This window comes from Durio zibethinus, chromosome 18, assembly GCF_047325235.1.
Source record: "Durio zibethinus cultivar Kanyao isolate XHJ-2024 chromosome 18, ASM4732523v1, whole genome shotgun sequence".
Lineage (NCBI taxonomy): Eukaryota > Viridiplantae > Streptophyta > Magnoliopsida > Malvales > Malvaceae > Durio > Durio zibethinus.
The window spans coordinates 20,596,686-20,613,581 of NC_143179.1; the positions used below are offsets into that span (position 1 = coordinate 20,596,686).

At 32.6% G+C, this 16,896-nt stretch overlaps 1 protein-coding gene and 1 pseudogene across 4 annotated transcripts; one reads left to right on the plus strand and one right to left on the minus strand.

Moving 5' to 3' along the window:
• Positions 1-1,888: 1,888 nt before the first annotated feature.
• LOC111300702 (putative E3 ubiquitin-protein ligase EDA40) lies at positions 1,889-4,627 on the plus strand. The gene is made up of 2 exons (XM_022896319.2): positions 1,889-2,731; positions 2,818-4,627. The coding sequence occupies exons 1-2, from the start codon at positions 2,390-2,392 to the stop codon at positions 4,507-4,509; spliced, it is 2,034 nt and encodes a 677-aa protein (XP_022752054.2). The 5' UTR covers positions 1,889-2,389; the 3' UTR covers positions 4,510-4,627.
• Positions 4,628-7,624: 2,997 nt separating this feature from the next.
• LOC111299900 (protein RMD5 homolog pseudogene) lies at positions 7,625-10,936 on the minus strand (annotated as a pseudogene). Of its 3 annotated transcripts, none has more exons than XR_016329977.1 (3): positions 10,803-10,936; positions 10,301-10,341; positions 7,625-8,991 (listed from the first exon to the last, which is right to left on the minus strand). The product of XR_016329977.1 is annotated as a protein RMD5 homolog pseudogene, transcript variant X1 (transcript). The 3 variants fall into 3 exon arrangements; XR_016329978.1 differs by having other exon boundaries at positions 10,291-10,341; XR_016329979.1 differs by lacking the exon at positions 10,301-10,341 and having other exon boundaries at positions 10,803-10,913.
• Positions 10,937-16,896: the final 5,960 nt, after the last annotated feature.

Below are 16,896 nucleotides of genomic sequence, written 5' to 3' on the forward strand. Positions count from 1 at the left end.
ACACATGCATGCATGCATGCATATAAAGCAAGAACTGGCAAGAAAAATTTGCAAAAATTGAAATTTATAAAAATTTTCTTTCTTAAATTTCTTTTTTTTTTTTAATTTGCTTAATATATATATATATATGTTCAAGAAAACAATGTAATGATTTTAATGCGGTTGTTAAGGAGTATTTTCAAATAATTTCAAAAGTACAAATAATTGATGTGCAAATAATTTATTTTGAGATTTTTTTTAGAAAATGTGAACATGAAAATAAAAAGAATAACCCAAAGTTTATCACATTATTTATTTTTAAGAAATGATATTTAATAATTTTAAATTTTAATATTTATAATATTTTTTATTTTTAAATTATAATTTGTTTTGTAAAAAATTATAATTAAAGTAATATTTAATTAATTACTTTGTAATTTGTTATATATAAATATGATACATAATTATGAATATAAATACCCATATATTTATAACTTTTATAGAAAAAATCCTTTAGACTAAAAAATTTGAAATTGCAGTTGCTAGTGGGCAAATAAGAGCAAGCTATAATTGGGGTTACGATGATTAAGTGTAATTCTAAACACCTTGGATTTCATGGAATTGGGGTTACGATTGTCTCCCTCTTTAATCCTTCGCACGTTACAACCGTAGTTTGTCTCCATCTTTAATCCTTTACAACAGTAGACGAATGTAATTTGGTTTTTTTATTCGATCCTTAGGAATTGTTGTCCCCAAAAAAAAAAAGAAAAGATAATGGCAGTTATTCTTTTATCCATTATGTAACGAAAAAGACTTGAATATAATTTTTTAAATGAAATTTGTAAAATTTTTTATAAAATTTGTTAAATAAAAATTAAAATTAAAATTAAATATATATTATTGATTTTTGTGTTGATCTTTATTAATTTAGTAGTTTAAATTTTTTATTATAATATTTATTGAAAATTTATATTTGATACATCATCAATTTATAAATTTTATACATTGTAATTAATTATATCATTTTATTAATGAATAATATAAATTTTTAAATAAATATATAAAAATTTATTTATTAATGAAATTATATTATTTGAATAATTTTATTAATAAAATAATATTTTTAATTCATTAATAATATATAATTTTTATATATGTATTAATTAATTTATTAATTTTTTTTAAAAAATTACCGATTTTACTTAAAAAATTTCTCCTAAGTATTATCCTTTGGGCAATCACCGCCAATGAACAATGGAGAATAGACCCCATCATCTGTAATTTGTTTTCTCCTTTCCTATCCACAATGGAAGAAAGATATAGACGTTGCAATGCAACTATGCAAGTATATCTTGAAGATCCCAACCCTCTCTCAATTCATTTACATCACTTGTTAATTGACCCACCATAAGTGGGACAAAAAATCACAGATTTACCAGTCAGGATCATATCTCTCAAAAACTTCATTTGTTACACAGCATTGATTGATAGTTGAAACTACCCCGAAAACCCCAAGAAAGAAACAAAACCCAGAATGAAAAAAAAAAAAATTCATAGCAGTAAATAAAAAAAAGAAAAAAAGAAACAGGGGAACTCCGAAAATTTTGTTTGTTAGAAAAGAAGCGAGTTTGGCGAAGAGTAAGGCGAAAGTGTGAGTTAAGAAATGCTGTCTTAAGCAAAGGGTCAATTCATACGAAGGTCGGTGACTCAAAATGAAGGTGTAACGTGGGTGGGATTTCAGAGAATTGAGAAAAGACACTGTTTCATGATAAAGAAAAAGCCAAACCGTTGATTGATAAGAGGTAAGAACCTACACTTGCCAGTTCCCAGTTACCCTTGTCAATCCCAAGACCCCAATTTTTTTTTCTCTTTTTCTATTTAAATAGATATCTCTTGAATTATCAGTAGTAACTTTACTTTGTATTTATTATTATTCCAAACTTTGTAAATGAGCCTGCTTTGTTTCTTCAATTGCAGAGTGTATGTATATATGTAACTATATAGATTTATACAATTCATTTGAGAGAGAAAGAGAAGGATTTCTAAAACCCTTTTTGGTATCTAGCAGTAAGGGCTTTTGTTGGAAGCAGTGATCTTTTTTGTGGGGGTGGATTTCGAAAGAGAAGCAAACATTATAAAGAAAACCTGAAAGGGAAACAGGGTGATAGGGAAGAAAAGAAACGAAAAAAAAAAGAAAGCAAAGCAGTGATCTTTTGGCGTCCTCTCTGTCTTTCTCCAATCTCTTCCTCTCCATCTAATCCACTTCTTTTTGTCTCTCTTTTAAATTTTTATCTCAAATCCATTTCCATGCTCAATCCATTTCTTCCCTTCTCTAGCGAACCAAATTCTTGCTTTTAAACTAAAATACCACTGGAGAAAAAGTTCAACTGAAAGAAAGAGAGTTTCCAAAATGGTGACTGGCTGGAGAAGAGCTTTTTGCACTTCCATTCCCAAGAAACAAGACAGCCCAGTTTTACCAGAAAAACAACAACAACAACATCAGCAAAGCAACAGCACCAAAAGTCCAAAATTTACCTCAAAGTTTGGGTTTTTCTCCAACCCATCAACGCCAAGGTTACAATCTCAACCCGTTTCAAGCCCAGGTCTTCGTTGCCGAACCACTTCCACACCAACTTCTTCACTTCCCAATACCCCCAAACTCCATTGCAAAACATCCCATTTCTCCAATCCTTCCTCTCCTAAATCTCCTTCGAGTTTCTCCTTCTTTAAAGCCCCTCTCCGCCTATCCAAAGTAAGCTTTGTTTCTCATATTTCATTTTTAAATATTTTTTATTCAAAATTTTGTCCTTTTATGTAATTTTATTATATTTATTTCAGGGTGGTCGATGTGTAATCTGTTTACAAAGCCTCAAAACGGGCCAAGGCAAGGCGATTTTCACGGCGGAGTGTTCCCATTCCTTTCATTTCCCTTGCGTCGCCGCCCATATCAAAAAGCAACAATCACTAATTTGCCCCATCTGTTCCACCACCTGGAAAGAGCTCCCTTTACTCTCCCTTCAACCACCCGAGCAACCTAACAAGTCATCTCTCAAAAACATCAAAACGAAATCGCTTCGGGTATATAACGACGATGAACCATTGGCCTGCCCTTTTTCTCTTTCTCAGTTTAATCCCATTCCTGAATCCGAAGAAACCGAAAACGACGACGTAGAAGAGGAATTCCAAGGGTTTGTCGTTACTCCGAGGAGTGCGAAAGAAATTGGAGTTAATGCAAGAAATGTGGAAGTTAGGTTGTTACAAGAGGCGGCGAGGGTGGCAGTTGGTAGGTGTTATGAAAGTTATGTGGTGGTTATGAAAGTGCACGCGCCAACCGTGACCCGTGGGATGAAGAGGGCTCCGATTGATTTGGTTACGGTTTTGGACGTCAGCGGGGCTGGGATGCGGTTACAGATGGTGAAACGAGCGATGAGTTTGGTTATCTCTTTGCTTAACGAAACCGACCGATTGTCGATCGTGGTTTTTTCGTCGAGTTCGAAACGGTTGTTGCCGTTGACTAGGATGAGTTCCAGCGGACGGAGATCTGCAAAAAGGATTGTTGACGCGCAAGGGAGTAACGGGCAAGGGATGAGTGTCAACGACGCTCTTAAAAAGGCGGCCAAAGTTTTGGAAGATCGTAGAGAGAAAAACGCCGTTGCCAGCATCATGATCTTATCCGACGGTCAGGATAAACAGTTCCAAACGAAATCCCCCAATCAGAACCTCCCAGTTGTTTCAACAACGCGGCTGGCGCATTTAGAAATCCCCATGCACTCCATCGGTCTCGACACGTGCACTCACGCTCCAAACGACGACGCGTTCTGTAAAATCGTGAACGGTCTTTTAGGCGTGGTGGTTCAGGATGTCAGGCTTCAACTGGGATTCGTATCCGGGTCAGCCCCAGCCGAGATTTCATCGGTCTATTCATTGACGACCCGACTAGCCTCAGTCGGGTCGAAATCAGTGTGGGTCGGAGATTTGTATTCTGACGAGGAGAAAGAATTATTGTTGGAACTAAAAGTACCCGTATCTACTAGTGGGTCCCACAGGACAATGTCCGTACGATCATCTTACAAAGATCCATTTACTCAGGAGATGGTCTACTCGAGGCATCAAAGACTGTTAATACCTCGGCCGCCACAGTCCGTACGATCTTCGTCGCACAGCATCGAGAGGTTGAAGAACCTTCACGTCAGCACGCGTGCCGTTGCGGAGTCTCGTCGGTTGATAGAGCGGAACGATTTTTCGGGGGCGCACCATTTGCTTACCTCGGCTCGAGCTCTGTTGATGCAATCGGGTTCGAGCTCGGCTGAGGAATTTATTCGCGGGTTAGAAATCGAGTTAGCCGAGTTGAACCGGCGGCGCCTGAGACAAATGGTAAATAATAATAATGGCCAAGTTGAGGAAAAAGCTGAGCCGTTAACGCCGACGTCGGCCTGGAAAGCCGCTGAGAGATTGGCTAAACTGGCGATTATGAGGAAGCATATGAATAGAGTCAGCGATTTGCATGGATTTGAAAATGCCAGATTTTAGTTTTAGTTTTTTTTTTTTTTTTTCAACTTTTCTTCTTTTTCAGCCGACTGTTTTGTAATGCAAAACCATTAGTAATATAATTTTGTTAAGATAGAAGAAGGTCTTGAATTTTTGTTCAAATCGGGATTTTTTTTCTTTTTTTTCTTTTTTTTGCCACTTAATCTTTTAATCTTAATCATGGTCAATGTGCTTTTGAAAAGTTAAAGACAATATTTTTTCTTTGTTGCTAGTATTCCCATGATGGGTTTTCAATTCTATATAGCAATTCATTAAGCATTTAAAAAAAAAACAATCAAAATGTTAAATTTTTAAAAGATATGGGTAAATTAATTAAGTTAAAAATCTCATGTTCAATTTATTAGACATTTCGAGAATTGATGTGTGTACAATGAATACAAAGGGGGAAAAAAATGAATGGAGCATGATTTTATTTTACCTTTTTTATATATATGTGCGGCTCATGTGTCCCGCACTAGAGAGATTTGCTCTCTTAGTGCCCATACAAAAGAGCTCAATCATCTAAATTAGACTAATCACTAATCAAAACATTCTAAGTGCTTGCATAGGTGTAAATGAGAAAGTGGATTTATTTTATTTCCAAAAAAAAATTGAATCTCTTTTCCGATCATATGAAAGAGAGATTGCTTATCTAAAAGGGAGGGAAGATTTTTATAGGTAAATCTTTAACTTTTTCTTCGTCAATAAAATTATTAAATTTTTTATAATATATATATTATAAGTGAATATTTTAAAAAAAATCCTAAATCCGTTGATAACAATGAATCAATGGGAAGGATTAGTAGCAATTCATTATATATATATATATATATATATATATATATAGAAGTTGGGGAAAAAACAGCATGAAAGTGGAGATGTCATACGAAATATAGGAAAAGGTGCATGCATTGCACACTCAAATTCATGTATGTACAACTAGAAGTTGCCTACATTGTGCTTGGCCATAATTATGTCAGCTTCCTACAACCTAAAAAGAGACATGTACAAAAAAGAAACATCAACGATTTAATGAAAAAAATAACAAAAGAAACAATAAAGAGGACAACTCCCCTGGCTGTCATAAGGTATAGAAAGGGATAAAAGGCTCTGCCTCATCATCAATGTCGAAATTTTAATGCTATTTTTTTTTTTCAGAATGACATGAGTTATAATTATATATATATATATAGAAAATTTGATACTTAAAATTGTTTCTTTAAACATTTCCAAATTTAGATATTGTGTTAGTTGTAAGTTGAAAGAATTGTGTTTCTTAAGTCATTGACAAAGAATTAATTCATGCCAAAAATTTCAAAGCATTCTAACATTTGAGGTGAGAGGCGGAGGATTTCAGTTGTTGCAAGTTGATGGAAATTAAGAAGAAAGAAATTTATTTTTCATTAATTTGTCAAACCTCCTAATAATGATAATTCCTTTCCAACACTCAAAGTTGTTGGCACTTTGGCGATTGGCAGCAACGGTTTTCTACATTGATAGCTCAAAACTAAGAAACATGGCAATGAAGGTTGGTCCAAGTAATAAAAAGAGTTTGCTTTTCCTTTTTTCTTTTTTTCTTTTTAGTTTAAAGCTATTGAAAGGTTATAAAAAAATAATTTTTCATGAATTCGTTAAATTTAATGTAAATAATCCTGCTTAGACGTGTTCAGGAAAAAAATATATTAGACGAATCCAAAAACATTTTACCTTTAAAAAACTACAAGAAACATATTCCAAATACCAAAAGAAAGGAAAAAAAAAAAATTTGTAGGCTCTTTAGTCTCATGATCTTGAAGAAGTAGAAGTTGATGACATGGTTGAAATTAAGCAGACATGGACCACATATAATTATGAAATCACCTTAGTTTACAAATAAAAACTACTTGAACATCTCTATCCTAAAATAAAGCAGTAAGTAATCACATGGCAAAGCTATAAGAAAGAATCCCCCTCCATCAAGATAAAAAATATCCAAGGACCACATTTTTATTTTATTTTATTTTATTTTATTATCATAAAAATAAGCTTCTCCTATTTGATAGGATCCAACACTTTTTTGTTAATGTAAAAAAAAAAAAAAAAATTTACGTTAGCATGGCTTTGATTACAGTGAAAATCTTTTTGAAGTCTAAATCTACGTGAAAAATAGTATAATATATGTAGGCAAGGGTGAAGATAAACTTAGAAGCTTAAAAAGGGTAAACGGTGTTTGTTAGTGATCAAAGCTCTTTCCTTTCCTCTGTCTTCCTTTCCTTGGCTTTTGGGGTACTGATGATTTCCTCAAATTGCGCAGAACTTTTTTTAAGCTTTTGGTGGCATTGATGAATGCCTCCCTTTTATTTGCCTTCTTGTTTTAATATGTGCATCTTGCATTACTTGTTTATATTATACTAAAAAATTAATCAAATAGTCAATTTTTTTTTTTATCATACAACTAACTCTATTAGGTAGTTTTAAAGTTTAAATTTTAACATTTACAATTCCTTCTATTTTCAAATTGCATCCATACAAAAAAAATTAATAATACACGAAAAAAAAAACTCATATTGAAGATTTTAACAGGCGCATCTTCAATATATATTCCTACTAATGTTTTAAGTACGACTTTAATATGATAAATTTAGAGTTTAGCTAGGAGAGGTCAACCATTATTTACACTATCATCTAAATCCACTACTGACATCGCTATTAATTTCAGCTTATACAAGTTGGTGTAATTTCATATATTTGAGAAGCTACAATGCAAATATAGAGGCCATTAACAGTTATTCATAGAAGCATTTTTAGGGAAAAAGGGAAGAACTTTTCTGCAAGAGGAAAAACCTAATCCTATCTTCATTTACAGGCAAACATTGGATGCTAATATACTATTCAGGGCTGGAAATCAATCTCTTTGAAAGAAAAGAATGAAATAAAGTATTTCATGATACTTTGTTTATTTGCAGGGCTATAGGAAAGATCGGATATCTACCAGCTAACCTTTAGGCCCATTCGAAATGATGGCTATATTTCCCCAATATATAGCACAGTATGTCACAGTCCAGCCCACAACTAACGTCCCAGATTCCATATACTACTGTTTTAGGCGATGCAACTTGGTTTCAATTACCAGCATGAATGAGGAAAGAATTTCTATTTACAACAAGTTCATCAACAATCAGTACACCATTACTGACCGGCATTGCCACCATCTGACCACATTGGCAACACCATAACAATTTCTTTCGATTCAGTCTAAAGGAAACAGGTTTTAGTACAACCCCATGTACATGTTAGGGTTTATATCAGAAATTCAGCTGCCTGCATAATGTTGCGTTGATATCGGTTGGGCAGTATGGGCACTTGAAACTTTTTGAGCCATTCTTTGACATCTTGTTGATAGACTGTTTGCAGAGCACATGACCACACGATATCAGCATTGGCGGGTTATCATCCGTTGATTGCTCCTTAGATACAGGGCAGACAAATATAGAATGAAATTGAAACTCCTTATCCAACTCCACTGGCACGGGCAACTGTTTCATTGATTGCCATTCCTGCTTCTTCCCTGCCATAACAGTCATAAACTTTAGAAGAGGTGGCAACCCTTGCACTCCTGCTGCTATTGTCACACTCAATGGGCTCTCATATGATTGCCCCAGAAGATTGCAGAACTGCCTGGTGAGCTCCTCAGCCACTATATCCCAATTGGTTGGCGATAATAAACGAGCATATGGGGACTCATGGAGTCTATCAGAATACAAAAGACACCCCATGAGTTTCTGGACTTCAGCCATGTGGTTACCAGCAAAAGAAGCAAAGTTGGTTCTTGCATACTTGAGTGCCTCGTCTCTCCTTCCCTTTTGTAGTATTTTCACAAACTGCAAATGATGGAGTCTCAGCTGAAGGTCCGAACCATTTTCTTTCAGTTTATCAGAGTTTGTGGCTGCCCATTTCAGGGCAAGCTCTAGGTTCCTACTCTTCACGGCTTCAAGTATTTGATAAAGTTCCTGGAAAGGAGATCTCATAGCAGCAGCAGATTCTACATCCCCAGACTTGGTTATGAAGCAATCACCAACCTCGAACAGCCCATGCTGATAGAAATGGCTGGCAATTATGTGGTTAACTGTATGGGAATCAAATTCAATATTTCGATAAGCCTTGGATATATCAGGATTAAGGACTTTCTCAAGAGCTTTTGGATACTTGCTCAGCACTATGTTGAGCTCCTTCTGGGTGCCTTCTAGCTGACAGAGTGGAGCAATTTTATGCAAATTTTTCTTCAGGTCAGCAAGTACAGATTTATAATCAAGGGTTCTTGACTGAATCACTTCAATTGCCTTCTCTATTTCTTGAACAATCTGGTCCGTAACTTCCTGAGTTTTACAACAGGACAGCTTTTGCTTCTTTGCAACACGATCAAATGCATCTTTCAGGCTATTCAACTCCATTTTCAGTTCTATTCACTGTATCAATCGTTATATTAGAATATTGCTACAAAAGCATCTGCAAAAAAAAAAAAAAGAATTCATATCAGTAAAAAATCTGATTTCAAAGAATTCTATCTATGTGGCAACAAAAAATAAAAAAAACAGCATCAAGCCCTCAAAGATGCAGCCAACATATTCACAAATGCAACTCATGCCAGAACAGCAAGGTCATCAACAGCGTACAAGAGAGGTAAAGTATATGTTCCACTAAACTCAGGAAAAGGACGAAAATGCATAATCTATGGGAGGAAAACATTACCAGATACATTGGAACTTGGAAGTCTTGTGTAACCACAAACTCTATCAAAACCTAGGGGAAAATTTTGCTAGACATCAATAAGACTGACAATGTTTTACAGGACTGAATGTTGGGTACAGAACAAATGAGTGTGACTGACATGAGAAAGATGATTAAAAGCCTGGACATGTAAAGACAAAATTAAGAGTGCAAGTATAAAGGAAAAGATGGAGGTTGCCAACATTGAGTACAAAATGAGGAAAACACATTTGGGGTGGTTTGGAAACATAAAGATTTAGACATACCCCCCGTGGGAAGATGTGATTTAACAGAAGATACCAATATCAAGAGAGGGAAAGGAGACCAACAAGGATGCAGTAGAAATTAAACAAATGAACTTCAATTTCACTGAGCTTACTGAGACCATAGCTTGAATAAAGTATAGTGGTGAATTATAAATCGTATAGCCAACCACAAATACATTTTGGGAATTAGTTTAGTTTGTTAATGTTGCTGTTGTTGTTGTTGAAAGGGCAACAACAAAAATTTACAACCATAAGATATATTCTATATATGCTATTTTGACTCTTACCATTCATTTGGTAGGAAGGATGGAAAGGGGAAAGAAAGGAAAAAGTTTTAATCTCAGCCATTAGATTAAAAAATTTTCCATCCTCCCTACCAAACATAAAGGAAGTTGATAGGACTAATCTGAGTCTTAGATAAACAAATTAATATCAACTTTCAAAAAGAACGATCTACAAGTTTGCATTGGACAAAGATTTGCAAAATAAGTTAAGATATCAAATAAGTTAATCCCCATTTTTTTCCAATGAGTTCAAAGTATTCTTCCATATATAGAACTTCTAATAAGCCAAAGCTTATAATGATCAAAATTATAACTTAATATCAACAATCAGTTTCAAAGTTATGTTTCGATATAATTCATGTGACAAACTGAAAACTCTTCCAAGAAGAAACTAACCAAAAATAGCTACAAAACCATGCAACAAATAAATCAGAATTAACACTAAAAAAGGAAAGAAAAACAGCCAATCACAATAGAAACAGATTAACCTCAAATTACCAATCTTAAGCTTCGGCGATAAGTACGAATGGATTTGACTCCTGCAACAAAATTACTAATCAAAATTCAGTGTTCAAATCTATCTGAAAATTACAACATGAATTTCATTCAATGCAAGATTCGAAGCTACAAGATAGCTAAGCTAAAACGGTCCATTAATATCTCAATCACATTATTATTGAAAATAAAACTTAAAAAATTCACCTTAACTGAATCAACAATTTAATCGAACGAAGAAACAATTAAAACAACATTAAAATGAAATGGAGTGGATAATAAATTACAGAAACTAAGGCGCCAAAGCTCAAAAACAAAGAACAAACGAGAAATACATAATAATTTGATCTAAGGTATTCGAGATTGAAGAAAAATGAAGGAAAAAAAAAGAGACGGAAATTAAAAAGAAATCAAAATTTTAATTTAAGAAAAAATAATTCAAATTGGAATATTAGATCTGTATTAAAAAAAAAAAAAAGGGAAAGAAAGAAAGGGAAGAACGTACGGATATGCGGAGGAGCTAATCAGTGAAGAGGAAACCTTGGTGGGAAGTAAAACGCCCGGCGAGGGAGGAGGAAGAAGGGGAGGATTTGGAGGAGTGAAATGACGGAAAATGGCTCGGCTGTTTACGTTATTCCTGTCTTGTCCCCGTTTGTTGCTGGGGGTATTTAGGGAATTGGACACTTGTGGACCTGATCAAGAACCCTAGTCTTTGGGCTAGTGGGTTTATCTTGCTTTGGCCCATGTAGAGAGATTGATTAAGCTTATCGGGCTTCATTAATCATCGTTGATTTGATTTGATTTTGATGGGTCTTGCTTTATTAAAGATAAAACAAAAATTAAATATAAACAATAGGCAAACTAAAATTTTGAAATATAAACGTGTGATTGCATAAAACAATTAAATTCAACTTTAATTAAAATTTTAGAATGATTATTCGAGTAAGAATAATTTTCAATGGATGTTGGTAGAGTACAAAATTAAATCAGGATCAAGAATGCTGTTGAATTAATACACGAAAATTATAATTTTTATAAATATAAAAATTTTTTTTTTAATTTGGTTAAATCTAATTATGGTTTTTATTAAAATTTTAAATTATATTTTTTCATATATTTTATGTATTTTTATATTATATTACCGTGTTATATTCGAGGTTGCCAGAACAATTTAGTCTTAGTGTTCAGCCTACCGCTGCTTCTCGGTGCCGTCATCAATGTCCATCAAGTGAGAACCTGTCCTGGCTGATCAACAGATAATATTCTTCCTCTCCGTAAACTTTCCTGAAGAATGATCAGATGGGTCCATTAGCTCCAAAAGTGAATTAAAACCAGGATCATACACTGAAGGAATTATATATGACAACTCTTTTAAAGAATCAGAGGGAAGGATCTGAATATGATGCCACATGGAGATACGAAAGTGACATGAATAAAGCAAGATGGGAAACCAAAATCAAGCTGTTTTAGGCCGAAGAGGTAAATCAAAAATCATACTTACGCTAGATCTGCCAAATTTTTTGACTTGATCACAGCTTTTCCCTATGGGAGTTCAAGGCAGGAGTAATGCGTTATCATCTCCCCTTAACATGTGCTTCATGCTTTTAACGTCATTATGATCCCATAATATGCTCTGAAACTTCCTCCACAATGTTTGATTGTCTTTCCGCTCTATCTTGCTAATTTATGCCAAACTCCTTGCTTTTTTTTTTTTTTTTTATGAGATTACTGGAAGTAAAGATTTAATCACAATCAAACAACTTTTAACATATGCTTTATAACTATTTAGATCTTAAGACTTTTTACTTATTTGTTGAGACAAAACACCGTTACTAATTTTATATTTCACATCTGAAAATTATATATTTATTTGACTCGAAAAGAAATATTATAAAAATTGGATCTTATGGTGGGATCCAAATGATAATACAAGCAATTAGTTTCATTGGATGTCTCGTGGTGTTTTTGTGTCTTATGATAGTGCGGTCATTCAATCATTAGCTCGTTGTTACTTGCTATCTACCATGAATCCCTTAATATATTTCTTCTTGTATTCAATGTTTAATTTCTTACATTCTACTTTAAAACTTAAGTGTGGTGGGCTTTTCATAATTGGTCATATTTTGGATTCTTATTTGTGTTTCTTGATCGCTTTTGACTATCCTTGAGAACTAGTAGGGTACTCTTCTTTAACTTACATTTAGGTGATCTTTGATTCTCAAATGAATTTATATTGGCATTTGAGATTTTGTCATTGCTAGTCTTGATTAGTTTTGTAATCTTATAGTTGCTTTAATAAATTTTAGCTTAGTAAAAAATAAATAAATAAATAAATATTGGATCTTAAGTCAACCTAAATTAATAATTTTATTAATGAAAATTGAATTTAAAAGTCTTCCTTGATAGTCTATAATATTATTAAAGTATTAATAATTTTATTAAATTTTTGAAAGAGAACCCCTCTTGGCTTGAAGCATTTATTAGGTTTTGAATGTGGGTTGGTGCATATGGCCACACAAATGCCATTAAGGGACAAATTGCAAGCAAACTCCCGAAGCCACATGCATTAAACCAATAAAATGTCAAAAGGATTAATGACCTAACTTCACTTCAAATGGTATTTTAATGAGACATACTTTAATAGCAATACTTATCAAAACTATTTTTAAGTATTTGAAAGCATTATAAACCGTACATGAGGCTTAAGACAAAACAATTTACTTACTTTAAAAAAAATAAATTCTCGCAAAATTCGATTTCAATTTTGATATTTAAAATTTTATTAGGATGTTGATCTCTTTTGTAAGAAAATTTATTTAGCTAAATGTATGTCATCATTTGACTTAATAATAATAGCATATAGTATTTTATTTAAAAAAATCGAATTCAAAATTTGCATTATTTCAAAATAAAATAAAAAAATAATTATTTGAATAAATAAAAGTGACACGGTAAAAGGACATACCCACGACATTTACAATTGGGTTTTAGTAGTTTAATAATAATTATGAGAATTGGTCAGTTCATAATTTGTTTTTCTTTTTTATTATAATAAAAAAACTTGAAGGTTCGACTTGAATTCACTCTCAACAAGTAAACCTGATATTTCTTGACAAATTAAATATCATGAAACCAACCTTTTGGCAGCGGCATTGGCAGGGCATTAGCACTTCCATTAGATCAAACAAGAGGACCACGTACGATCTTAAAATTTGTACTTATAGGTCAAATTTGTGGAAGATTTTAATCTTGAAGTTGGTCCGTTTCTGGACTTTTTGCTTCTGTTGGTGTTAGGTAATGTCTGAAACAATGGCAAAAGGATACAATTTTCAAGCTAAAAAGTGTATCAATCTGTCAACGTCTCCTCCAAGTTAGGAACTCCCCCAGCTATGTCCTCCCTTTTGCATTTATTTCTCCAAGATGCAAGAACCAACCTTCCCTTGAAGCAGACAAACCTTGACCATGCCCAAAACAACAGACTCGTTTGATTCCAATTTCCCCCCCAATTGACGAAAAGGCAACGGGTTATTGCTAAATTTCCCCCTTGAAAACCTCTACCACATATCCCCTCCCCGGGTTTCAATCTCCTCATGGTAAAGCCATTATCTTTGCATTTTTTTTTTAAACGATAACTCGCAGTTTAAGAATCGAAAAAAGTATTATATATATAGGTTGGAATTCTTAATTTTAATTGTATTTCTTAAATATGATTAAATTTTTTTAATATTTTAATTACCACTCATATTTATGGGAAAGTTCTTGGTTTTAATGCTGGTTGTCATGAGAAGATGTTGGTCTCGCAATTGGTTTTCCAGTTGGAATTCATTAATTTCATTGTGAACACCGAAACGGTGTGAAAGAAATATCAGGATATTGATTCTCTCCTTTGGTTGGGAAATAATTTTCATGGGCCCCAAAAAAGTTTGTGCAATTAAAAAAAAAAAAAACCCAAATCAAATTAGATCCATAACATAAACTTGTCGCAATTGTAAATCTAAAAATCAGGGTATAAAATCTTAAGAATTTTTTAAAAAAATAATTTGATGGATGTCTTATACATCTTTGGTTTTTTTTAGTCTAATTTTTTTAATGAATTATTTTAAAGACATATTTTCTCGTATCAACTTAATCTATAAAAAAATTTATTCCTAAATGTCCTCACAAAAATAAATTTTTTTGTTGATAAGGGAAGAAAATTCCACTCCTTATTACCTCAATTAATCTTTGAGACTTGAAAGATATGATTTTTGCAATTACTGTCAAAGATTTTTAAATTTTGAAATTTACACCTTAATAAGACGAGAATCGCTCATTCATAAATAATTATATAAAATTATATATATTATGGTGCATCAAATAGAAATCTTTTTTAAAAATTATAGGAAGTTTTTTATTTGCTTGGCTTAAAATTGACGTGATAAAGAAGTGTTTTACTTTAAAATTATTCGTGGACAAAAGGGCTCGATGATGTTGGATTGCTGGTTATGGCGACATGGGTGATTACACATTTCCTTTCTTCCTCATCTTCATTGTTTTTTCCTCTCTCTCTCTCTTCTTTTTTCTATATCTTTTTAAGTCAAAAGTCAATTTCCACAATCCCCTTCCCTTCAACGCAAACGTGTCATAGTGCACCAATAACCTTATCTAGATATATATAATAATTCATATTATCATATCATATAAAATATTATATTTATATTATATTTTAAATAAAAATAATGTATTATAATTTATGTTAATATAAAAATATAAAATATAATTTTTTTATAATTTTAAATTATATTATTTTTATATCTTATTATTATATCACTTTTTAAATTATCAAATAAATATATATATATATATATATTAACTAGCCAAAAACACGTGTTTGAACAAAGTCATGAACGAACTTATTGGTAATTTTTTAAAGCTGTTTAAGATGTTTGGAATCATGATTTCGTCGATTTTCTTGTAAAAATTGTTCTTCAATTCAATCTGATCATATCCCGTTAGATTACCCCTCCCACTCTACCAAAAAATTAAAAAAAGGAGAAGAAAAAATGAATTTGGGTCTAAGAGTCTTTTGATTGCGTCGTAGAAAAACTCTCGAAATCTAGTCATAAAATAGCATATACAACACTGTGAAAGTTCTCCCACCACACGTGCAATTTAAACGTTAAGACTCTACCCTTGACCGAAATACATGTGTTTTCTCTTGCATTTTGGTTGACCAAAAAAAAAGGCATGATACGAATTTTCCCTTGTTTGCCATATATATTCAAGCTGATAAAAATGGAACGTGACGTGGAGCCTTGTGGCCACATTTTTCTGCTGCATCCAGAAATGGACAGAAGGTGCAACGAACCTTGTAAATATTTCTTTTTATTCAACGTTAATACCGGATGTATATGTGGAATCTTCCACGGAACAATGGAATTTGCCTGCAGTTTTAGACACTAAGGCCGTATTTGGCATAAATTAATTTCGCAATTGTGGTAGAAAATAAAACAAAAAAAGAAAAAAAAATTCAATTAGAATAAGTTTGTTTTTAATTAAGAAGCAAATTCCCACTCTTTCTATCTCGTTTCTCTGTTATTTTTTAATGTCTTGAAATTTTTTACTTTAAAATTATATTTATGAGTTTTTTTAAAATTTTTCATATTAAAAATGATGGTATAACAATTTTATAAAAAATAAAATTTTAATATAAATATACTAAAATTAATTTTTTAATATTATAAAAATCATAAAGAAATGAAACATAGTAGATATTATTTTCACGTATTGGAACGATATTGTTTTTAGATTCTTATATTATAATTAAAATGCTAAATTAAATTTAACTTAATAATTTATAAAATTTTAATTTTTTTATTAGTGACTTAAAAAATGTTGAGCGAATCAATTTTAAAAAATTCTCTAAATCAATTTTCAATTTGGGTGCATAAACTGAGAATAATATTTTGGGTAAGGAAGAGAAAAAAGGCAAATTAATTCCCCTTGATCACACTAGCATGGTCCCAAATTACGAATTGCCCTCTTTTACATCTGCACCGATTTTGCAGATTTTTGCGACTGTATGCAAATGAAAGTGTCGTCGGTGCCACGGTGTCCAATTAAGAAAAACATGGACCTGACAGGGACTTTCAAGTTTGGACCAGGAATAAAAATAGTCAAAAAGCATTAAACCTCGGATAGTTTCCTGGAAAGAACTGATGACGTGGTGTATCATTGGCGAACGTACTTTGATCAGTGTCCGAAGGATAACGGCTGACGTGGACGCATGATGTGAAAGCTGTGCGGGTCTAACACGCAGGGGTTTCTTCTTTGTACAACTAGAGAGTCGGTACTTCCCTTGGAATCTAATTCTTTTGATTGCGATGAATCAACGGTGCTGATTTTAGGAAAACAAGCCGCCTTGTTTTCAGGCTGTTTTCCAAATTTGAACACATCTTTGCTTGGACTATGATTAAATTATTAGGCAAGCTCGACTCTACCTTTAGAGGACATCCTTTTTAGACAATTTAGGTTTGAATTGTAGAGCATTTTGAAAGTAAAATTTTGAATATATCAAATTTATATGAGAAAGTGTATCTTTAAGATTGTCCAAAATGAAA